At 35.2% G+C, this 25,115-nt stretch overlaps 1 protein-coding gene across 1 annotated transcript; it reads right to left on the bottom strand.

Moving 5' to 3' along the window:
- Positions 1-4,767: 4,767 nt before the first annotated feature.
- Positions 4,768-24,192, bottom strand: LOC134839812 (uncharacterized). The gene is made up of 8 exons (XM_063855435.1): positions 24,178-24,192; positions 21,343-21,521; positions 17,338-17,584; positions 12,614-13,095; positions 12,266-12,365; positions 11,210-12,053; positions 10,287-10,627; positions 4,768-4,851 (listed from the first exon to the last, which is right to left on the bottom strand). The coding sequence occupies exons 1-8, from the start codon at positions 24,190-24,192 to the stop codon at positions 4,768-4,770; spliced, it is 2,292 nt and encodes a 763-aa protein (XP_063711505.1).
- Positions 24,193-25,115: the final 923 nt, after the last annotated feature.

The raw sequence follows: 25,115 nt of genomic DNA, 5'->3' as shown, positions 1-25,115 counted from the left end.
GTCAAGAATCAATCTTTATAGAATGAGCAAATACTCCAGAGATATTTAAATTAATGGTCAAAAGCACTAGAGAATTCACCAATCAATTGTTTCAATTCTGAGTCATGAATCAAAGTAAGCCATGAAAAAACACGCACGATTACTTCAGAAATAGGAAATTGACAATACCACATAGATTCCACCTTTCAAAAATTTGACATTAGACACAAGTTATTGACACGTTGACACACAAATCGTATTGCATTGAAAATATAAAAACAATTAACGAAATCACTAAGAAACTTAATCATTCTAGAAATCACTCAACTGAAGAAATGATTAGATTATGTAGTAAGCAAAATTTTTTTGTTAATTTTTTGAATGAATTCGATTTGAACGACCTAAACATTCATGAAAAACGCAGCAAACAATTGCTCATTTGACATCATTAGTGCATTCTCAATGGTTTTTCAGATCTTCGATAGAATTACAAGATTTTTAAAACTCTTGAGTTTTTCTCCGTTTAACTTTGTGTATATGCAAATTATGTACTTGAAACATTTTACTATAGTCCTTATTTGAACACTCAGTTAAGTTGGAGTCTTCTAAACAGCAGTGTTTAAGTAGCCTCTGATAGGTGCTTCTTGTGTACAAATTACCTTATGCATTTCTTCGCTGGAAACGAAAATTAAATGATTGTTTGACAAACAAAAATGACTCAAAGATTGTAAAAGGTGATCAATCTATTTCAAAATTTTAAAAGTAAGTAATTGCACAAAATTCGTAAGACAATCAAACTCAGTTAACAAAAATCTAACATTACTCGGAAATTTGAGAAGCATTACTTGCATTTTTTTTATTCGGCAGCCACCTTCAAAACGAAATCAAACGTCGACACAGAGGCGAAGCAGATCTTCGCACCATCTGTGATGCAACAGAAACATTAAAAAAACCTAAAAATGAAAAAAAAACAGGTGGACCAAAATTTTCGAACTTCTGGATAGAAGACAACTAGGGGACTAAAGCTGGAGGTACGTGTTTGTTGTTTTTTGACTGTGTTATACTGATGTGGGACAAAAGCGGTTTTTCAAACAGTGGAACTGCCCAAAAATTTCAGTTATTTTTCTGCTAAAATTATTGTGAACAGTGGAAATTCATTTGATATTTTTTATTTTTGCTATTGTTCGCTTGAAACAAAAATTAAATGTTTCTTTGACAAACAAAAGTTACAAAAATCACCCAAAAATTCTACAGAGTGATGAATCTACTTAAAAGGTTTGAATTTAAAATAATAGCGCAAAGTTCGTAAGACAAGGAAACTCAGTTAACAAAAGCCGAAACTCACTCAGAAATTTGAGAAGCATTACTCAGAAGCAAAAGACAACCCAAAAGATAAAAAATGAAAACTGACAATTTGTTCAGACCAAAGTTCTAAATGAATTTAAAATTTAAGAATTTCGCGGCGATAACCGGCTCTAATTTTCGTGTAAAGTCTTACCGTCTCGTGGCAAGCTCGGAGCATGTTGGCGCGACTGCGGCGGTGAGTATATTGCGAGTTGTCGCATCAGGCTAAAAATCGTTGCGGGGCGTTATGATTAGCATGTGTAATGTAGGGAGAGATGCTACTCCGGTCACTGTATTTTGTCTATTGCGAGTTTTATTTTTAATGCGAGTTGTCGCTTTACGGTCGCCATAACATCCCCATGAGCCTTCTTAACTATCTATCCATCATCATAATAATTTTAACTGATGAACTTGAAATAAGACAGTAAAATTGAAACAAGACTGTTCGTATATGAAGGCAAAGCCCTGTAATTTCCGACTGCTCCTTAATCTATATCGAAATGATTCTTGGAAAAATCAAAAACTGATAAAATATAAGTTTTGGACAATATCAAAAATCAAGCGTAAAAAGAGTCGTACAAATTTAATACGATCGATTAGCTTGCCTCAATTCAATTTGGAACAATTTTGTTGTGCGGGATAATTTGAAACGCATAAATTATTCGCATTACGCTTTCAGAATTATGAATAAAGACTCCAAAACGCGCATAATTCAGTCCAGATCATGGTCAAATTGGCAATTTTCAAACTCCCAGAACTTTGCAAAAAAGATCAGAGGTAAAATATCTTTTTCAATTTGATTTTAGGGAGTCAATATCTTCTAAAGGGTATGAATTTTTCTGTTAAAAAACATTATTTTGAAATTTTTCAAACTCAGATTCTTCAAAAAGTCAATAACTTCAATGGGGTATATAAAACTTAGTTGAAGTTTATTATTTCGACCGGTGAAAGTTTACTGATTAAAGAAAACCACACCAAGCATGAATATTCCATTTTCTTCGAAGTCGGAACAACTATGCCACTTTTGTTTCGCATTGCTAACACTTGCGAAAGCATGTGTCTTTTAATTTGCGATCTAACTACCGAAAAAGGTACTGAAGCAGCTTGAAACTGATTTTTGTGTCAAGCGGATGGCATACACAATTTCAGCATGTTTGCGTCTCAAATAACCGGTATAATCAATTTTTTAGGTACTGTTTTCTAGATGGACCAATCTGGTTCTTTTCTATTTTTGTTTAGTTTCTCGCTTAAATGTTTTTTCAATTTCAGCTTTTTCATCGGATAGTTTGTTTCCATTTAGTTGCTTGATAGTAAATCAGTTGAAAAGCAAAAGAAGTCTTGTGTATTTTTCAGGTTGACCGTGAGCCTTGCAATTAGGAAGAATAAATGAATCACAATAAAACTGAAAAATAGATAAAACTGTTCAAATCGGGCAAAACTCTGAATGTTTTGACTGCTGTTTAACTTCTTTGGAGCATTAATTGCGTAAAAAAATTGATAAAATTTTCAAAAAAATAAAAAAGAAATAATTTTTGTGAAATTTTGTGTTTGAAAAACATCGACTTCCCCACACACACTATTTCAAGTACAAAGGGATATATTTTGCATATCGCAAAATATTATATGGACCAACAAGGCTGCTCTTATCAGGGCAAAGCCCTGAATGCTCCGACTGCCTATTAATTGGACTCGAATAGTTTTTGGTATACGAAAAATTGACAAAGTACACATTTTAGGCTGATAATATCAAGTCTAGATTAATTTTTGAGTCGCTTATGGAATTACTATGACCAATTAGCTTGCTTTAGTTCAATTTGGAACGTTTATGAGTGCGGATAACTTGCCAAGCATAAATATTTTGCGTATTCAAACCAACTGGGTTGAATGATATTTCATTTAAAGCCTTTTAGTCGTGATTCAAAGGACAGCAAAAAGTTCTCAAAAAATTCCCAGTGTCGAGAAAAATAGATTCGAAAATTTTGATTTTTCGTCTTTTTTCGAGCAGGTAAAGCGATAGAGTAACGTTCGTTGTATGAAAATTACCAACTTAGGTTAAAATTGATAACTGTATTTAAAAAAGTATAGTTTTGGATTCCTTATCTAGCGCTCCTCAGGCTGGATAATTCCCAGATAATCTTTTCTAGACAATATTTGTAGTCGTTTATGCCTAATTCACTAAATTTCTACGCCTTTGCAATGTTCTATCCTGAAGTACAAGAAAAGACACTACATTTAAAAAACATCTGAGAATTTGGTCGGAATATTGTGCTACTTGCCTAGCAACTGGATGTTCTTGTTTTAAATAGGAAGTATTTGGTTGCTTACTGAAATATACTGACGCATAATAGAATTATACTGAAGCTCTTGTTGAACTATACTGAAGCATAGTTGATTTTGTTTGCAAAATTTGCAGGAATAAATTCTTCTTCTTCTTTTTCTTTTTTTTGAGCCGTTCATAGCATAAGAGCCAAGCGCGATTTTATTGCAGGCGTGACAAAACGATGCGTTATAGAATCGCCAATAATTACTGACAAATTTGGCTTTTTCTGCAGACCGAGTACTTTTTTGACAAACCGGAGAACATCGCAGATTTTCCTATATGATTTAGTTTATTTTCGAGAATTTTTTCAGTGATATAATCTGATAATCAAAAAAATTGTCAGTGCTGACCTCCTCACCAAGAAAATGATACAAAATTTGCAAATGGAAAACTGGCAAAGTTTTGAAGCAGAATCAAAAAGAGGTCGGAAAAATCAGGGCGATCAATTGTAAAAGCTGGCACACTCCTCAATCAAATAAAAAAGTTTTACCAAGCTTTATTTCTTACTAATAAGACTAATGAAATATTACTGTCAATCATAGTATCAATAATTATTTAACCTAATTCATAATTGTCGATTGAAAAAAATACTGCACCGAAAAAGTTTCCTGATTATGTGGCAATGCTAACAATTTGGAATTTAAATTATTCTACTTAATGTATAATGAGGCCCTACTATTTGCAGTTTTAATAATACTGTGAAGTAAAAACAGCAACCCAGCAGTTTGCATGGTTGACTTCTTCAGTTCTGATGTGTTGCGGGTATCCTTCTCTATTTGCTCTCTGATTTCTTCTCTTAAATGTGAAGAACAATTGAAATAACCTTATTTCATGCCCCCAATTTTATGCAGTTTTTCACTTTCTGAGCGTTTTTCCAAAAAAATACCAATAATGGCGTTTTGTAAGTTTTTGGAATCAATTTTGAACAGAAAAGTTAAGTCGTTACTGGCACTTAATGCAGCTTTACTAAAATTTAAAGGTGGGTTAGATGGAAACTTAATGAAATTATAACAAGAGGCGAGCTGTTTTAGCGAATCGTTTTATTTCCCGCACCCGAACTCCGCCACTGCACTTTTTTATGATAATTTCTGCTCTTTAAACTGTGATTGGCCCGTTTTATGATCTTACTTTTTAACTGCAATATGGTTGGCGAAGACTCCCATGTTTACACCTTCGATATCGGTGTTGTCTACGGCTTGGGGGTCGTCCTGAAATATGCATGTTATTTAATTTCCAGAAAAAATTGACATTTAACCTAAAACATTTGAACAAGTGTTAATTAATGAAGTCACGGAAAAAAATGACTGAATTTTTTGAAGCCCTTTCCAAGAAAAAAAATTTTACCTGGAAGCTTTTTAAATTGGTCAAAAACAATTGAAGAAAACTATTATTTTTTTTACGTCTGCTTTTAAATTTGAAAGCTAAAACCTAGTATTTTAAAGTTAAAAACCTTTTTCTTAGACCTATTGTATTTTTTTGTTAATTTTATTTATTGGATGAGTTAGCAGTGAACTTGAAAATATCAAAAGTCAAATTTTCGTAAATCAAACTTGCGCGTTAAAAACTCTTTCTGAAAACAAAAATGCCATAGAGTTATCTTTCTGAAAACGAAAGAGCTGTCCTCACATTTACTCGCAATCAGAATTTACGTGCATTTACTCGCAATCAGCAATAATTAGCGTCAAACCTGTAATTTTGGTTTATTTTTCCGCGTTCACCATAATCTTTATACTTTTTTCACACTATAATTGACTAACAGAGAGCAGAGCCCATTTTACTCGCAATTTGGTTGAAACCCTATTTTTTCTACCAGGCAAGTTTTAGGGAGCCTAAGCTCGAAGTAAAATTTTATAAATAATTGTGCACGTTTTAACTCCAGTCAGCAAATGAAAATCAGTAAAAATGACAGTTGAGTCTCTGATTGCTCACCTTAAAATCTTTCTTTCTCTACTTATTTGACCTTTGACGTTTTTACCGTCAGCTAGGGGCCATACTTAAGCTAGACGAACAATTTTCCTAATTTTTTAATTATTGTTTTGATGGTAAAGGTAGTGCAAAATTTTAAAAAGTGTGTCAAAATGTCAAAAAAACTGGATTTGGATCACCCCCAATCAATTTAGGTCGGATATGAATTTTCCATAAGCTAACTTTGAGAAAAGCCAGGAAATATCCAAAATTAATCGTTTTACTGAAAAAAAATTGAATTAAAACATTAATCGCGCCGTTGCTTTTTGAGTTACGACATTTCTTGAGTCGCGCCGCCTCCACTTCGGTCGCGGAAGCCCTGAAAACATTTTTCTCAGTCGCGCCGTCTCCATCTCGGTCTGGAATGTCTGGAAACGGTTGAGCTTGGTGGCGCCGTTTCCTGAGCCGCAGGGTCGCGCCGTATCCGCCTTGGTTGCAAAAATCGCGCCTGAGTTTTTCAGTCGCGAAAATCTTGAAATAGCAAAACTTGGTAGCGATAGTCTGGACATAACAAATACAAGTCGCGATTTTTTTGTCGCGCCACCTCCGATTCGCTTGCGAAAGTCGCGACGGATAATCATGGTCGCGAAAGTCTGGAAATGACTAATTTTGGTCTGGTCATGCCAAAATTTTGTCGCGAAAGAGTGGACATGAGTCTGGGACCTCGAATCGGGTCTAGGCAATTAACAGTATACAAATGCGATCCCGCATACAAATGTAAGAATCAGTTTTATTTGCTCGATTGTATGAAATGCATATTCTGTACAGAATCAGATTAAATACATGCATGGGGAGGGCATTCTACGGTACGTCACTTAGGGGGGGGGGGGGGGGGGGGGGGTATTGATTATACGGTTGATTCCTGAATTTGCCCCCGAGGTCATGGTTGATTCCCTATAAGAAAACGAAAGATTGTTTTTTTTTGCAGGGGAGTCTTGAATTTTTTCTCAATCTCAGATTTAGGACTGTCGTTTTCGGGAAATTTAACACAATCCAATAGAGGGGTGAGAAGGTCGAATATTGAAGTTTTTTTCAAGCCATAGCCATTCCCTATCAGAATGCGGCAAGTTTGCTTTATGCAGGAGATACTCTTTCAATTTATTCTTTCAATGCTTAAAAGTTATCCCTTTGTTATCATATCCGGTACATTATTTTTCGAAAAAAAAAACAACTTCCAGAATTTCGCACAATGGACTTTTGCTCAGAACAGAAATGCTTTTCTATAAAATTAATGCGTAACCCCAATGCGAAAAAAATCCCAGCCCCCAGTTTTTGATTGAGCCTTAATCTAATTTTTTTTGGCAGCATGTTCTTATAGAACTCGACACAATTACAAAACACGGTCAATTTTTCATGAACAATTTTTATGGTCATATATATTTTTAAAATCAACAAAACTGGCCGAAATTGCTTATGCAGCGGTTATCCTAAAACACGATTTTTCGAGTGAACCCGTTATCTGAGATTTTGTGTTGTAGTTTTTGAATAAACGAAAAAAATCCAAAAAAAAAGTCATTATTTCAAAATTGTTTATCTACAAAACTTAGTTTGTAGCCGCCTTGCAGTAGATGGAAACCCTGAACAACTAGTGATGAAAAATCAACAACCCCATCATTTTGAAAGTTTTCATTGACGTTAAGTTAAATTTACGGCAATCATTGTCAAGCAAAAATATCATTTTAAGTGCACGCGTTCATTTGTAACCACCCAAAGGAAATATCTGAAAACCGTAGAAGTCACTATATTTAATCGTCGTCTTTTTCTCCAGGATTATATGAGTAAATTCGTGAATTATAAAACCATCCGCATCCAAACTAAAGCGTTAATAATCAATTATTTTTTAAATTTTAGTATTGGTCTTAATTAAATTGAGAAAAAATCTAACATAATCAAATAAAATCAATTATAATCTGTTTTCTTTAAAAACAAATTTTAATTGAGTTTTAACTTATTTCAGTCAATTATAATCAATTTTTAGTACTTTTATTTTTTGATTCAATTATAATCGATTGTAATTAAATATTTACATCCTGATGTCAAATGAATTTGGTTTGCACAAAAGCTGCAACTTAATTGATTATAATATCCTTTTTTGCCCTTTTCATCTTCGATATTGCATTTAAATTGCTTATAAATTATGCTTTTTGTAGGCGTTGGTTCTAGTAAAAAAAGAGAAAAAAAATCGTTTTTGCAGTTTTAAATCAATTCGAATGAATTTGTATGTTTTCATTTCTTCTGGATTTGAAAACATATCAACTAATATGATTTTTCAACTAATACGAAGGGATTTCTTCTTTTGTTTCGTGGTAACACTTGGTGTTCAGATTAAACGATATTACAGGCCTTTATTTTTTAGAGGTTGGTTATTAACAGAAAAAAGTTAAAACACAGGAAAAAGTATATATTTACTTTAAGTGCGATTATAAAGAATTTAAAGATTTTTTTTCTGTCTGAACCATAATCAACTGTAAATATTTATGAGATATTATAATCTCTTGGAAATTATCACAATTATAATAGATTATAAATCCTTTAAACATGCATTTTCGGTAATTAGAATCAATCATAATTATCAAAAACTTAGCAGAAAACCCGTTATAATCGATTACTTAAACCTGAACTTGGATGCGGGGATATCCAGCATAGATAATTTGCCCCCGAGGTCATGGTTGATTCCCTATAAGAAAACGAAAGATTGTTTTTTTTTGCAGGGGAGTCTTGAATTTTTTCTCAATCTCAGATTTAGGACGGTCGTTTTCGGGAAATTTAACACAATCCAATAGAGGGGTGAGAAGGTCGAATATTGAAGTTTGTTTCAAGCCATAGCCATTCCCTATAAGAATGCGGCAAGTTTGCTTTATGCAGGAGATACTCTTTCAATTTATTCTTTCAATGCTTAAAAGTTATCCCTTTGTTATCAGCTCCGGTATATTGATTTTCGAAAAAAAAACAACTTCCAAAAATTGGTCAGAATTTCGCACAATGGACTTTTGCTCAAAACAAAAATGCTTTTCTATAAAATTAATGCGTAACCCCAATGCGAAAAAAATCCCAGCCCCCAGTTTTTGATTGAACCTTTATCTAATTGTTTTTTTGGGCAGCATGTTCTTATAGAATTCGACAAAATTACAAAACACGGTCAAATTTTCATGAACAATTTTTATGGCCATATATATTTTTAAAATCAACAAAACTGGCCGAAATTGCTTATGCAGCGGTTATCCTAAAACACGATTTCTCGAGTGAACCCGTTATCTGAGATTTTGTGTTGTAGTTTTTGAATAAACGAAAAAAATCCAAAAAAAAGTCATTATTTCAAAATTGTTTATCTACAAAACTTAGTTTGTAGCCGCCTTGCAGTAAATGGAAACCCTGAACAACTAGTGATGAAAAATGAACAACCCCATCATTTTGAAAATTTTCATTGACGTTAAGTTAAATTTACGGCAATCATTGTAAAGCAAAAAAATCATTTTAAGTGCACGCGTTCATTTGTAACCACCCAAAGGAAATATCTGAAAAAAACCGTAGAAGTCACTATATTTAATCGTCGCCTTTTTTCTCCAGGATTATACGAGTAAATTCATGAATTATAAAACCATCCGCATCCAAACTAAAGCTTTAATAATCAATTATTTTTAACTTTAGTATTGGTCTTAATTAAATTGAGAAAAAATCTAATATAATCAAATAAAATCAATTATAATCTGTTTTCTTTAAAAACAAATTTTAATTGAATTTTAACTTATTTCAGTCAATTATAATCAATTTTTAGTACTTTTATTTTTTGATTCAATTATAATCGATTGTAATTAAATATTTACATCCTGATTTCAAATGAATTTGGTTTGCACAAAAGCTGCAACTTAATTGATTATAATATCCTTTTTTGCCCTTTTCATCTTCGATATTGCATTTAAATTGCTTATAAATTATGCTTTTTGTAGGCGTTGGTTCTAGTAAAAAAAGAGAAAAAAATCGTTTTTGCAGTTTTAAATCAATTCGAATGAATTTGTATGTTTTCATTTCTTCTGGATTTGAAAACATATCAACTAATATGATTTTTCAACTAATACGAAGGGATGTCTTCTTTTGTTTCGTGGTAACACTTGGTGTTCAGATTAAACGATATTACAGGCCTTTATTTTTTAGAGGTTGGTTATTAACAGAAAAAAGTTAAAACACAGGAAAAAGTATATATTTACTTTAAGTGCGATTATAAAGAATTTAAAGATTTTTTTTCTGTCTGAACCATAATCAACTGTAAATATTTATGAGATATTATAATCTCTTGGAAACTATCACAATTATAATAGATTATAAATCCTTTAAACATGCATTTTCGGTAATTAGAATCAATCATAATTATCAAAAACTTAGCAGAAAACCCGTTATAATCGATTACTTAAACCTGAACTTGGATGCGGGGATATCCAGCATAGATAATTTCTCCGTTTTTAATTGAATAAATTCATGAATTTTAAACCATGTCCTGCATAGATGATATCCGGCGATAGTTACGTATTAGTAAACAAAATTGAGTTTTTTTTAGTGGCAGCCGATGAAAAGAAGTAGCGTAACAAATAATTTGACACGCTCACGATGTGCCTAAAATAATTGCGATTAACATTTAGGCTTGATTCTTATAGTTGATTAACAAGTTGTTAACATCACTTACATCCATGGTTATTAAATCCATAGTCACATCAGCTGATTTGTTTGACTTCAAATCGTCTGGGTCTGTGTTCAACATGTCCAGACATGGCTCTGGTTCCGGTGGACATCCGTTGGCTTGTCGTCTCCTCCTAATTCTGCTTTCTTCATCTGACCTTCTGAGCTTTTTTATTTTCTGCATGTTGCCAAAGTTGGGTTTTTCTTCCTTAAAAGTCTTCGGGATTTCAATTTCATCCTCGGCATTTTCATCCACGTCATACACGGCTCTGCTTTTATCATCATAATCGTCGTCAATGATGGCATTGGAACCCATTTCAGTCATTTCAGTTGTTTCTTGTTCAAGGCCTACATTATTATCATCAATCGTTGACGACATTTCTAAACTTTCTCTGCTCCCATTTCTCCAGTTTAAACCAATCTCCGATCCATAGCGCAAACTCAAATTATTCTCTCGTCTAACACGTCCAAATTTAACGGAGTTTTGATCTAGCAAGTGTTGGAACTTCTGGTGGACTTGTCCAGGAGAGCAACTCCAACATGGCTTTATAACAATATAGATCAGGCAGCCACAAGAGTTCGAATCTTGCCCTGGGTCCGTCGGTTTGGTGGTGGTTGGAAACGTTTTTGGGAAAGTGAAAGTGCTGGTTTTTGGTCTGCGGGTAGTAGACACAGCTTTTGTGGTAGCCCCTGGATTTTTTGTTACAACCCACCATGGTCGCTTTGTCGTCGTTGTCCACCAATTAGGATATGTTGGCCTGACATTTGATGGAGTTGTCTGCCAATTAGGATATGTTGGGCCCATGTTTGGGGCAGTTGTCCACCCATTAGGATATGTTGGCCCCTTGTTTGGTGCAGTTGTCCACCAAATAGGGTATGTAGGCCCCATGTTTGGTGTTGTTGGCCTTGGAAAAGGAGTTAAGGGTTTACTGGCAGTCGAAGATGTTGTCGAGGACGTTGTTGAAGATGTTGTCGACGACGTAGTTGAAGATGTTGTCGAGGACGTTGTAGAAGATGTTGTCGAGGACGTTGTTGAAGATGTTGTCGAAGACGTTGTTGAAGATGTTGTCGGCGAGCTAGTCGAAGATGTTGTCGACGAGCTAGTCGATGATGTTATTGGCGAAGACCAGGTTCTCGAAGTTGTTTCGGTCTGCGAAGTCGTTTTGGTAGGAGATGTGGTTTCGGTTGGCGAGGTCGTTTCAGTGCGCTTTAAAGTGGTTGTTCTGATAACAATTTCGTCTATTGGAGTAGGGAAATTGGGCTTCTCGTGAGGCGGGTTTTGGCATATGTCCCACATAAATGTCTCGGGTGGTTTGACAAAAACGGGTTGTTTTTTACCAGGCGTGACCACCGCTTGAAAATCGTTGTCAGATAGGCTCGGATGAGAATGTGAAAACGAGAAGAAAGCCTGCATATTAAAAGACGAACTCATTTGAAATGATAAAGCACTGCCTCTGTCATAATTCATGACCATTTTATAACCAGCGCCCACCGAGGCACTCTTGATAGCAAACTTCTTCCTGAAGTGGTAGTTTGGATTGTATTGGCCTATTCCACCATTGGACGGATCATTGGCAGTTGGTAGCGTGGGTCTAGACTGAACAGCAGTAGGGGCTCGGCATATCTTGAGAAGAAGCCCATTCACGTCGTTGAAGAGTTCTTTCGGCTTCGGGTAGAGTAACACGTTCTCATCTTTCACGGCCATCACCTTCAGTTCGTCCTCGTCTGCTGATCGTTTTGTACCCACAGCAAACACATGCACTCCTTTCACTTCCTAAATTTTAGATTTGACTAATGATTTTTTACTGCGTTTGCTGTTCTAGTTTTAGGTGAGGTTTTCTATACCTGAAATAATAAGTCATTTTCGAAAGAATCAAAAAGGTGACATTTATTTAATTTCTTAAGTAAATGATATGCTTAGTAAATTGAGAAACTCATCCTTGATGTTTTTTGTTTCTCGTCAAAATAGACAAGTTCTGGACGTACATTTCTGAACTTGTTCATGGCGCTTCTCAGTTTGGTTTCGCTCTTGCTCTTTCCATCAGTGATGACCACCATCACTTGTTTCACAGTGTCGTCCCCGTACCTGGACACACGCATTTACTTTGATTAATTCAAAACTCTTTCGTGCATTCGAAAAATTGGAACTCGAGAATAGGAACGAAATTAAGCTCCGGTAGAGGTTTAAGCACGGTACTTCTCCCTCAACCTTTACACTTGAATTCTAAACATCATTATACAACTTCCAGTTCCTGAGACGGGAGTTTCCCCAGACAGAAGTTTTTCCCAATGTTTTTTTTTGTTAGGGATGGCGAAAATTTCTGACACAGTTACCTGGTTCCGCTGCCCCTCAATATCAGATCCCTGGCCGAATCAATGCCATTGTGCGTATAAGTCCCATACCCATTTTTGTAATAACTTCGAAACAGTTGTTTCATTGCATAATCCCTCTCACTGTACGCTTCCATGTACTCATTCACTTTCATGTAGTCATACACAAGTGTCCTTTTATGAAAGAAAACTATGCCGATCCGAGATTGACTTTGCTTCAATCCAACCGGCAACAGAGTCGCCATTTTCATCATGAATTTCTGCACATAGTGCCACTCCTCATCATCTATACTTGAAGATGCGTCAATGACAAAGGTCAAATCGGCAGACTGGAGAGAACACTGCATGCAGCTTTTGCCGAAGAGGCTCAAGTCCCACTTTTTAGAGATCTGCATGAACAAGTTCTTGTAGTTGATTCTAAAAAACTTTGGGTTTAAACGAGGAGTAAACGGTTGCTGTGCAAATACCCCATAAGGTTCCGCCCACTAAAGTAAAAAAAACTTTGAGTTAATTAAGCAAAGTATGAATAAAGCGGCTCTTTTTCATGTTGACATCAGCCTAGAAAAAAAGACACCTTCAGTACTTAGAATAAACTTTAAAAAACGCGTAAAATTTACTTCAACAAAATGGCAAAGTTGGTCTGCAAAGATCACAAGCCTCAGTATAATTATTTTTAAAATTTTTTTGGAAAAATAAAGATCATATAGCTCAACCGACTCCTGTGACTTTCATTTTATTTACGAATAAAAGCAAACGAATCTAAAGTCTGTTTCAAACTTCGATGAAAATATTTCCTCCCTACTAAGTTGTAATACAAATTTACTTCAATACTACCAACTCACATTTTTTTAAAATATCACCTTTTGAATTTCTAATAAAAAAATAGATGTCATTGAAGCTCTTTGAATTTCTCGATCAATTTATGACTGAAACTTTTATGATTAAATTAACCAATATCATTAGGTGAAATTTTAGGTCACAGGCAAAGTTCCCCTCTTTCCTCTTATAACTTGCAACGAAACTATTATTTCATTCAATTACGAGCACAGCCATGAATTTAACCCCGGCTGCGTAGATGCATGGCAGCTAGCTAATTAGCTGAAAGAAACCGCAAAATCTCAAATAGCAAATAACCATTTGACAGCAGCTAGTTCAAGACAGTGAACAAAAACCCGGCGGCTCAGCTTTCACTTCCTTCACGCGCAGCCTTGACAAGAACACTCAGCCGGAACAAAAACGGCAAAACCACTCGAAGTGATTCCACCGACAGACCGTCACTTCGCAATTCCAGACAAATATTTGCCATTGGACCAAATGATCAGAGGAAAAGATGACAACGAGAGATTAAATTTTCTCGGGGACACGGAAAACTGAAACGTTTTTTGTGTCCATGGCAAATCTGGGCTTTGTTGCAGAACTTTTAAGCTATTTCAATCTCAATTTTATCAAATAAACACTGTACATATTCAGATTGGCGGCTTTTATTCCCCTGCGTTTCGGTTTTTCTCTGCATCAAATAGGTTCGACCCACAACAATTTTTTTAAGATCTGATTAGCTCTTTTGGAAATCGCACAGAAAAATTTTTTGTTTTCGAACAAAACGACTGGAATGTTTTTTTTGTCCCTATTTGACAGTGAAATCAAAGGTTGTTAATTTCATTTTCATAGCAAAAGTTCAAAGTAAGGTCTGAAAAAGACCTACAAAAACAATGCTAAATCAGCCTCAATATTAAAAAAGATCCCAGCTTTAAGTTTTGTTCCTTCCTCTCTGATGTCTGGTCTGCGTTTGATCTAGACATCAACAAAATTTGCGCCCCTACTGATGAGTTCGACATTCCAACTGATATTCTCGAAAAAAAATGACAAGATTGGGTCATATTTTGAGAAAACCTTAAAAGAGAAACAATTCTTCGACCATAGCGTGATCCTTTATTCTCCCCAACTCTATAGATTCTTTTACGAACAAGCGGCGGTAGTTCTCAATCGTTCAACCAATGCAGTTAAGGCTGGCTTAGCTTAGCTGCGTTACATTGCTTTTCCAGGGCAGCCACTGCTCGATTCATACTGTTTTAGAAAAATTTCAGCTTGAAAATTTCAACTAAAAGCTGGGAAATTTTTAAAAGCAAACAGTGGCACCACCAATCAAACCCGAGAAAAAAACGAAAACCTAATGAAAAAGTCTACAACAACTAGCTCCTACGATGTCTCAGATTTTATAAATTCTGTTCAACGTCTGTCTGAAATAACGCTATCGTAGATTTTTATGTGTCATATTGTCGGCACAATTTTCTTAAGTTGTCGACATTTTGATGCATTGTTAATTGGTTTTCCATCGTAGGGTTGTAACTTGTTGAAATGTGATAGAGACAAAAATATCAAATAATTTGTTTCTTTCCTACCCCGCCCCCCATACCGGTTTCCAAGTACAGGGGGATTTTCTGGTTTAGGGGTCTAACTTTTATCTAATTCGAACTACAAACTTGAACCCATCGGGATTCAATTCTTTTATCATTTGACAAAGAGTCATAACTTTAAACCATAATATCAAGTGAGCTCAGAAAGTGAGTAACACCTTTTTGCTTTAATACTTCAACAGGTTGGTGGATTTAAGACGTGCGTTGAATTTTCCACGCCTTGAACTGAATTTGATTTTACGCGCTTTTCCAAAGTTGTCAATGAAGACAAGAGAACTGAAATAAAATATAAAAATCGACTTCTTTTGAACACTTCAGTTTCGAAGAAAAAAGTCGCACTTTGACACATTTTTCATAAATTTAACCCACTTGGAAGCTTGAAGTCATTCGAGTTTTTTTCTGTGTGGCATTTTTTTGTCTTCCTTTGAGGAAAAAGTAATAAATTGAACTTCAAGAGGAAACAAAAATCAAACCGCAAAAAAACTGTAGCTCATTTTCCAAAAAAAGCAAAAACTGCCACTTAAAAAATGTCGTCACTTTGTTCATTGACGCTTACTTAAAGCGGACTTTAAGTCAGGCCACAAGTTTTTGTTACAAAAAAATGTCTTTTGAATTAGTACGATAAATCCGCCCCTGCGACCAGGTTCCATCATTGCGTCGATCAGGGTTCGATAGATAATCGATCAGTGTCGTTAGATGAGCCGTCTAATCAATAGATGATTTGACCACGATCGATCTGAGTCGACAAAGAGAACCAGAATAAAAAAAACGAGTCGACGATTTTACAGACACTTTATTTTTAAACAAGATTGGCCCATATGAACAATCTCCCCTGAATAAACCAAGTGAACAATCTCCTACAATCTCCTTCAGTCGAATTTTGTCTGAAAAAAAAACCATCACGAGCAGAAATATTCGGTTACTTTCGCTACGAAATTCGGAACAGTAAGAGAGAGATCGTTCACTTGGTCCACAATATTTGTTAAAATGGATTTTAACCTAAGTTTCGATGTCAATCTTAAACTGAAATTTTGAATGTAAATTTCGTAACAGTAAAGGCAATTTTCTCGTAATACATGGAGCCAGAAATTTAACTTACAAGAGCGAGGCTGACATTGATGCTGTAACTTTCCAGAAGTTAAATTGATTCTAAATACATCAATTACTTTTTATCTTCGAATATTTTATTAAATTTTTTTTGGCTTTTGCTATTATATTATGCTTTCAAGTAATTTACCTGATAGCGATTGTATGGCGGAACAACTTGCTGCTAAAACGAAATGAGTATTGAAATAAATTTAACACTCGAAACGAAATTGTAAAAAAGTAATATATAAAAATTACCCCTCCAGATATCATCATGTTTTTGTTGAAAGTTACTCCAGCCTAAAAAAGAAAATAAGAATAAATAAGTGTTATTGAACGAAAAAAAATATTGGATATTGTGATTCAGATAAACCTTATGGTACAATTGTAATAGTTTACATGCACCCTCATCGGATATGTCTAACTGAATGATCGAATAGTCAAAAACTTTGGCACTTTTTAGTTTCTGGAAATCTCGAAAAATTACAAAAAAAATCGCCAACAGACCGTTGGAAAAGAGCCAAGGAACGCAAGTAAACAAAAGAAATATTGACTTATTTTTTGAAAAAATCTGAACTCTGAAATTTTTAAGAAGAAAATAGATGACAGTAAACTTTTTTCTTTGAATCTCTAAAAACAAATTATGATTACCAGTTTTGTGAATAAATTTACCCATTTTGAGAAATCTGAAAACTAAATTCCACTTTCCAAACTAAAAGTCGATCACGTTTTTGCGACTTTTACACTTTTGGTGGTCGGTGCCTTCCTTTTAACAAAAGAAATGAAGTAAACATAAAAAAGACCAAAAGCCAAACCGCGAAAAAATAAATTTGAGCCCTGAACAAATTTTCGGAAAAAAAATGAAAAAAAAAAGAAATCACCAAGAGTTTTAACTACGTTCATCGACTCTTTATAAAAAATAAAGATTTCCATACGGTAATTTGCATCAAGGATAGGTTACATATATTATAAAAACCATATTATAAGCCATTTTAAACAGAGCAATGTAAAATCAGATTCAGTTTATAAACTAAAGTGCAACTGAAGAGCTGAAAAAATTTCCTTCAAAACATAATTTTTCAGTTACAATTTTAGGTTATGGTGGTTAAAAAGGTTTGGCTTTTGGTTAGCTTTGGTTAAATTATTCATTTGATCCTACTAATTGGATGGTCCAATTCCATATGTACAATGACCCCTTTTCAACTTCCTCCCCTTAACTTCAAGTACCTCAATTAGTATCATAGCTGCCAGTCCGGAGTATATGGGCTTGTTCATGTCATCAAATGTGACTTGGGACCAGATGATGCAGAACTTGGCCTCTATCCTGACAGAGAGTGACTTGTCCTGGTTCACTATCTGCAGACTGGCCTCAAACATGGCCATATTGATGCTCCAGATCCCGGCTGCCTTCCTGTCTACCATCTTAGCTCCGAATGACGTCATCATCGCAATGCGATTCAACAGAAACTGGTGACTAAACAAACAAAAACCGGATCAATAGACTCTTTCTTCATTCGCTGAAGTACCTATAAGTTCAAATCCACTTTCAAAGCTACAAGTCATTCTCGTTTCCCCGCATAATTTTTACATGAGTTAAGAAGAACGTAATTTGCCTGCCATCCTTTTAACATATGAATTTCAATAAAATCAAAAGTCATCAAAAACTATCAAAGTATCTATACTAGAGGACATAATTAAGCGCTTTAAGGACCATTTTGGACAATATTTATTTCGAGTTTTAAGAAAACTATTATGCGACCGACAGCAAGTGATCTGAACTACCCTCTACGGAAGTCTCAAGTTCTACTTTGAAGCACTTGCCAGTTTTTTCCGGGTCTGAAAAGGCTAGTTTTCACCGTCTGCGCTAGATTTTGCAACGCAGTTAACTATTTCTCGTATAAGTGGAGTAAAAAAAAGTTGTTCATGCGCGTGAAAAATTTTCAACAAGAAAATTGAAAAAATTAGTGTGACAACTTTACTAAACTCAGTTGTTTCTTACAATTTCACGAAATTTGAAAAACGTAACGCGGATGATGAAAACTGGAAATTTCAGACCCGGAAAAAGTGGCAAGTGCTTCAAGTGAAAATTGAGACAACTGTAGAATGTATTTCAGATCATTTGCTGTCGGTCGCTGTAAGAAAAATGCTAAAAATTTTCCAAAATGGCCCTTAAAGTTAACTTTTTTAGCAAGTAACAGCCTGAATTTGCGTTTATTTTTGACCACTAGTGTAAAAGTAATCAAAGGTCACGCCGAGAGAGATCAAGTTTGAGCTCAAGCAACTTTTAAAGTTTTCACACTTTACGCTCTTGTAAAATCACGTTTATATTTGTGTTACTTGTTATCATGGCGTAATTTATAATTACGAGATGTTTTGATGTAAAACATGAAAAAAATGGGTTTGCAAAAGTTAGTTTGCTCACCATGCAAGCTTTCATCGCAATATGAAAAAATTATAACTTTTCAAAATTGAATTTCATGAGTGAGGGAGAGGGAATTTGGATTAGAATAATTTGCTCTTTAAATCACGCTGACATGCTTTATTGCGTATGAAAAAGTAAGTTTGACACAGAGGCGAAGCAAAGCTTTGCATCACTTATGATGCAACGCAAGCATAGCATTGCAAGCTAACCAACAGAGAAGGAAACAACTAAGCCAAAAAAATGTTGAACAAAATGAACATTTACATTTAAAAAAAACAGTCGAAAATACCAGCTTTATCCGTTTTTACCTTTTATCGAGCCGTCACTTAGCGAGTAGACGACCGTTGAGCCGAAAACAGAAAAAAAACGTTGAGCCGAAAACAGAAAAACCAAATTATTTTTTCAACTGACTTAATATTAGTCGACAACACCTATACAATATGAGTGAGCCGAAACCAGGTGGGCCGAATGAACCTTTTACTAAAAAACAACAAAAGGAAAAAAGGTAAATACGCAAAGCCAGGGAGAGTTAATTTTAAATTACTTGAAAAATCAACAATACTTGCATTCGCAGGGAAAACTTCAAAAGAAACATTCCTGATAAAGCAACGAAGCCGATAAAACCTATGCAGACAAGCATTAGGCCAACAACGCAATTTTTCGCAGAAAAAAAATTCAGGTTCATTCAAACTGAAACAAAATCCAGGACTCAAACAGCGGAACTTAGGATGTTAAGACAAGCGCCGTTCCTTCAGACCAAGTGGGAAGGAGACTAGAAGTTTCTAAAGTTCAAAAATAAAGCAAGTTAAATTTTTCACAAAATCGTAATAAAAGTGCTATTTACGGGAAAAAGTCAAGTTCCCAATTTAATTAGAAGAAAAAGCATTCTTAAATCAAAAAACAAAAAAAGGCAAACTATTCAACACAATCTCTATAAAAATCATCACTACATTCAGTGACACTTATATGAAATTCAGTTTGCTCTCAACCAGCAGCTTCAGCCTGCAAAAACGTTTTCGTCATTAAGCAAGGCAGCATGAGGCCACTAAACCGATACGGCTCTTTTCAAATTCAATTTATAAAAGTCGGCTATTCTCCAGTCCCCCTTTCAAAATACTGAGTTTTATGTTTGTTTTACGTGTTATTACGGCTAAGTGCGTGATGTTACGCTGTAAAGTAAGAAGAACAAATCTGATTAAAGTTGTCGATTTGTTCACCACGTCAAATTTCATTGAAATTTGACAACAGTAAATAAGTTTTTCAAAATTGAATTTGAAAGGGGGGAACTGGAAAAGAGCCTAAAAGTCTTTTCAAAATGAATTTTCATGTGATAAACTGCAGTAAAACGTGAATAAGCTTTAGCAACATTTCATGCAAAATCCCATAAGAACAATTTTCGAACAGCTTTACTTTGTCTTTTTTGCGAAATTGCAAAGGAGCCGCCATTGTAATGTAAGCCGAAAATTATGAAGTCAAAAATTAAAAAAAATTACACAATGAGTATGTAAATTTAACACAAACACAAAAAAAGTCAATTCAAGAGGATGTCGTAAATAAGTAGCCAAAAGATGCGTCCAGAAAATCAGTCCAGTTGAGCTCTATGAACAAAGTTTGGCTTTTTTCTTCTTTCCACCCACCTCGGAATTTCAGTTTTCAAAACTTCTCTAACAGTGTCATAATGCAATGAAATTTGGCATGTGAACAATTTGAAAATTGTGAACTGATTTGTTCTCCACACTTAACATCGTAACATTACGCGTTGAGCCATACTTACACGTAAAACAAAAAACTAATTTAGGAATGTTTAATGGTTGGGGTAAGTGGAAACGTTAATGCTACATAGCATTAAGTTGAAAGTATAGCATAAAATCAGTATAGTCTCTTGTAAATACCAGCAGTATAGCCTAGCGTATACATGGTGCGTTCCACGGAGTTCGGCCTGGATTCGATTCTCACCTAAGTCGTTTCATTTGAGAATCCTATTTGAGCCGAACCTGATGAAACATAAAATGATAATACTTTATGAAAATTGGTTTGCAATTGAGTTCCTGTTAATTCAACTGCATGAACTGAATATGATTTCATTGTGAAAATCACAAATCACCATATCAGCGCATGTTCAACCCCACTTTTTTGGCTTGATACGTTTAATGTAGTCACATTATTTCGATCATATTTAGTAAATTTAAAACCGATTCTGTTTTGTTTTTACTTTATAAATTGAGCAGAATAGGAAAAGAGCCCAAAATTTTTTACGAGAGAAAATTGGGCTCTTCCTCTTTCCCCCTTCTCCCATCTACAAAATTTCATAAAAATAATAACATTGTCCGATTCTTATTAAAATTTTATCGGGAAATTCCTCGCGGTGAGCACAAACAAAATCTTTTCACTCCCAACGCACAAAATCGTGATTCTTTTTTCTAGTAAAATTTTTCGCCCGTAATGAAATAAATTGTCCTACTTTTAATAAAGGGCTCTTTTCCAGTTCCCCCCTTTCAAAATACCGAGTTTTATGTTTGTTTTACGTGTTATTACGGCTAAATGCGTGATGTTACGCTGTAAAGTATGAAGAACAAATATGTTGACAGTTATCGATTCGTTCACCCCGCCAAAATTCATTGCATTGGGACAAGGTTAAATAAGCTTTTCAAAATTGAATTTGAAAGGGGGGAACTGGAAAAGAGCCCCCGGGTATACAATATCCTTGCTAATCGCAAGAGTAAAATGATTGATATCTTGATTTTCAGTTTTAGGGGGGTGGGTGTTGGAAAACAGCTAATGCCATAAGATGTTGATTAGTGACCACTCACTTGACAGTGAATACTCCGAACTCCTCTATTTTGGTGATGACCATGTCTGCGACTTCACAGCCTATCTGTCCAGGCACAATTGTCAAGTCCCGCACCCCCTCCACAACCCCTCCACCCGGCAGAAGACACACAAACAGGACACACGTGTAGACGCACGACAACCCCACCACATTCTGTATCTAAATAGTTGAAAACACTTCAAGTCTTATTTACATTCCAGATTCCCGCGACCCCTTTTCTTTAAGTTACGGGCTCTTCTAACTAGACTATGACAAACAAATTTGATCTTCTTAATCAATGTTAAGTTATTTCTGCCTCGTTTCGGTTCCGAGGTAGATCGGTTTCGGGCAGCTGGCTGATCAACAACATTTCATTTCATACGTAAATTAACCTTAATTATCGGAACTTACAAGTCAACAAAGAAAAACGAGATGCCATAAATTTCGGTAATTAAGAGCTGAATTCTTTGTCATAAAATACGCAAAATGAAACTGAAAAACTTGTGATCTTTGTTTTTGTCTTCCAGTTTTTGACTTTTCACACACCGATTTTGGTTTTTCTCGCTACGAATTCTAGCGATACCAAAATGGATGCTTGTGAGGTGGAGGAAAGAAAAAAGCCAAATTGCGATATAAAACTGCATGTAAATTGTTCAAATGACAATTTGCGACTCTTTTCCAGTTTCCCACACCCCCCCCCCCCCCCGCCCCCAACCTCGTAAAGTTACAAAATGAAACTGTCCAAAAATTGTACACACGGCATTTTGCATCTAGGAAACGTTGTAAAAATTTGTTCACCTGTTCACATTGACATATTTTTTTGCAGTTTATAACATGGAAAGTCATTTTAAATAGATTCTAATCAAAATAATTTCAGAAAAATCAAAGGGGGAACTGGAAAAGAGCCCAATTTGCATATAACAAACATTGACCCTTTTTCCATTTCCACAACCTTACGTAATCATCAGTTTTACAAAGTTAACTATGAGGACCTAAGAAGTTTGAATTGATCTGGATGCCGATTTTTGGAATATGCAGGTGGAAATTCGCAGGTGGGGAGAGGCAAAAAGCCAAAAAACATTTTAAATCTGATCACATTCACATTGACTTACTTTAAATTCTTCTCCCTAGAACTCGTACATCAACGAAGAACGGTGTGTGAAAAAAGGGGGCGTTCAACAGTGCCGAAGTACAACAATGCCGAAAATGAAAAAGTATTCAACAGTGCCGAAAATTGATGATTTTCGGCAAGGTTGAACAATAAATTTGTTAATGGCACTCTTGAACTTGGGCACTGTTGTACTGCCCCGAAAAAAGTCGAAAACTGAAAGATCGAAACAAAGTTCACAAGTTGTTCAGACGCTGTTTTAAAAATGATTCATCAATATTTTCATTTAACGTATTTTATGACTGAATTCTGCTTTTAAATACCGAAAAATATGGTGGCGTCCCTCATGCTTGAAGGAACGAATGCTTGAAATTAATTTTAGCTTACTTTCAGCAAATCAGAATTGAGTATTCAAAATCTCAAAGTAAATAGCGACAATCTTAAAGTAAGAAAATAAACCCAGGCCATTAGTGTTAATATTGAAAGATTAGTTAATTCAATTTTGAAAAGTCTATGTAACGTTGTCATAATGCAATGAAATTTGGCGTGGTGAACAAATCGACAGTTCTGAACAGATTTGTTCTTCATACTTTACAACGTAACATCACGTATTTAGCCGTAATAACACGTAAAACAAACATAAAACTCGGTATTTTGAAAAGGGGGGAACTGGAAAAGAGCCGAGTATTGATATTGGCCGAATATACAAACTGCAAGTATGCAAAATTTTCAAATTGTCATTGACCGCCGCAAAGTTTAGACAAATTTTATATTTCAAGGGTTTCGTTATGGAAAAAGCAAAATACTGCTTTATTTAATTCATTTTAATTGAATGGCAATTGCTTCTTTTTAAATTTTATTTTCGGTCTTTCGCTCACGAATTTTTTCGCTCATTCGGTCCTTCGCGCATGAGAGTAGCCCCCGAAATGTTGTCAATCAGCCAGCTACTCGAAACCGGTTACGTAGCAGTATTAAGACAACCGCGTATTCAGAAGACACGTCAGTATTTAGACAAATACTGTTAACCAATCAGAATCGAGACAAGGAAGCAATTAATAAATAATTATTATTTATTTTGGATTATTTATGTCTTATCTCGATTCTGATTGGTTCATACAGTATTTGTCTAAATAATGACGAGTATGAATACGCGATGGTCTAAATACAGACCGCACTCCCTCGAAACCGATCTACCTCAGAACCGAAACGAGGCAGAAATAAAATGATGTACATAAAATGATAAGCCAATTTAAATAGTCTTTAGGAAATCCGGTTTTAGTATACCAAACGGAGTGGGAAACTGTAGAATTGGCTCTTCCCCCTACCTGCAAATTTTTATAGTTAAAATTACTCTTCACATGTCCGAAATTGACATGCAGACTAATTAGGCCATGACAAACATATTTGGTTCATAATCAACCTTGTAAAGCCACTCGTTAGACCATAAAATTGATGCTCGTGTGAGGTGGGGTGAGGGGGGGGGAGAGAAAATCTTTTTCGAAACTCTTTTTTGAAAAACAAAATATAAATGTATAAAAAAGTCAAGGTTATTTGATCTACACGAGTTTCACTCTAACGGGATTGGAAAAGCTAAAAGCTAGCTTAGAGTTGTTAACTTAGCTCATCAATCAATTTGCACAATTTTCTGGAAATCTGAAGAACCTTTATCTTTCCATAAAACGATATTCAGTTTCAAAGACCCAACCCACAAAATCAAAATTTACTTACGCTTTTCCATATCATTTTAGTCGTTCTTCTTCCGAGAATTAATTTTGAAGTTATGGGGAACTTCTAAAAGACGCGGTTCATTCAAAGCAGATGTCAAATTTAGTTCCAAAAGGAATCACAAGAACTTTAACTTCGTGACTTTAAATACTCGGCTATATCCAATTGCAGCCCCCCCCCCCCCCCCCAACATATTATAACGTATCCATAGCCAAAACCCTTTTGTGGTGGTTATAGTTTTGGCTCTTTTTCCTTTCCCCCCCCCCCCACCTGCAATTTTTTACATGTAAATTTTTGACCACATTGTCTGATTGTTATGAAAATTTACATACAGACCAATAAGGCCACGACAAACATATTTGGTCTTCATACTCAACCTCGTAAAACCACTCGTTACACTAATAAGTTGAAACTAGCGTGAGGTGGGGGGGGGGGGAAGGAAAAAGAGCCATAGTTTTTGTTACTGGTCTGGCAACTGTAATATAAAGCAATCAATTGAGTAACGACCCCCCATTTCCGCTGGAATAGGGCTCTTTTTTTCTTTACCAACCAACCCCTCCCCACTTGCGAAATTGCAAAATTAATTTATTCTTTCACAGTGTCCGATTCTTACAAAATTAGGCTCTCCACCCCCCCCCCCCCAACCTCACATAAACATCGATTTCATGGTGTAACGAGTGGTTTTACAAGGTTGAGTTTAAAGACCAAATATGATTGTCATGGCTTAATTAGTCCGTATTGCAGGTGGGGGAAAAGGAAAAAGAGCCCAAAATTGGCATGCGGACTAGTTGCGCCAAGGCAAGCTTCTTTTCCAATCCCCCCATATATGATATCAGTTTTAGCGTGGTCATAATTTAATGGAATTTTGCATGGTAAACAAGCTAACTATTGTGAACAGATTTGTTCTTCGTAACTTAAATCGTAACATCACGCATTCAGCC

This window comes from Symsagittifera roscoffensis, chromosome 2, assembly GCF_963678635.1.
Source record: "Symsagittifera roscoffensis chromosome 2, txSymRosc1.1, whole genome shotgun sequence".
Lineage (NCBI taxonomy): Eukaryota > Metazoa > Xenacoelomorpha > Acoela > Convolutidae > Symsagittifera > Symsagittifera roscoffensis.
This window is presented reverse-complemented; position numbering and strand designations above follow the sequence as displayed.

Bases quoted from the DNA above. Each gene is read 5' to 3' on its own strand.
- LOC134839812 (XM_063855435.1), bottom strand. The intron at 12,366-12,613 runs GTAACTGTGTCA...GCGTGTGTCCAG, and splicing joins TTGAGGGGCAGCGGAACCAG to GTACGGGGACGACACTGTGA. The intron at 12,054-12,265 runs GTACGTCCAGAA...TCTAAAATTTAG, and splicing joins CCATGAACAAGTTCAGAAAT to GAAGTGAAAGGAGTGCATGT.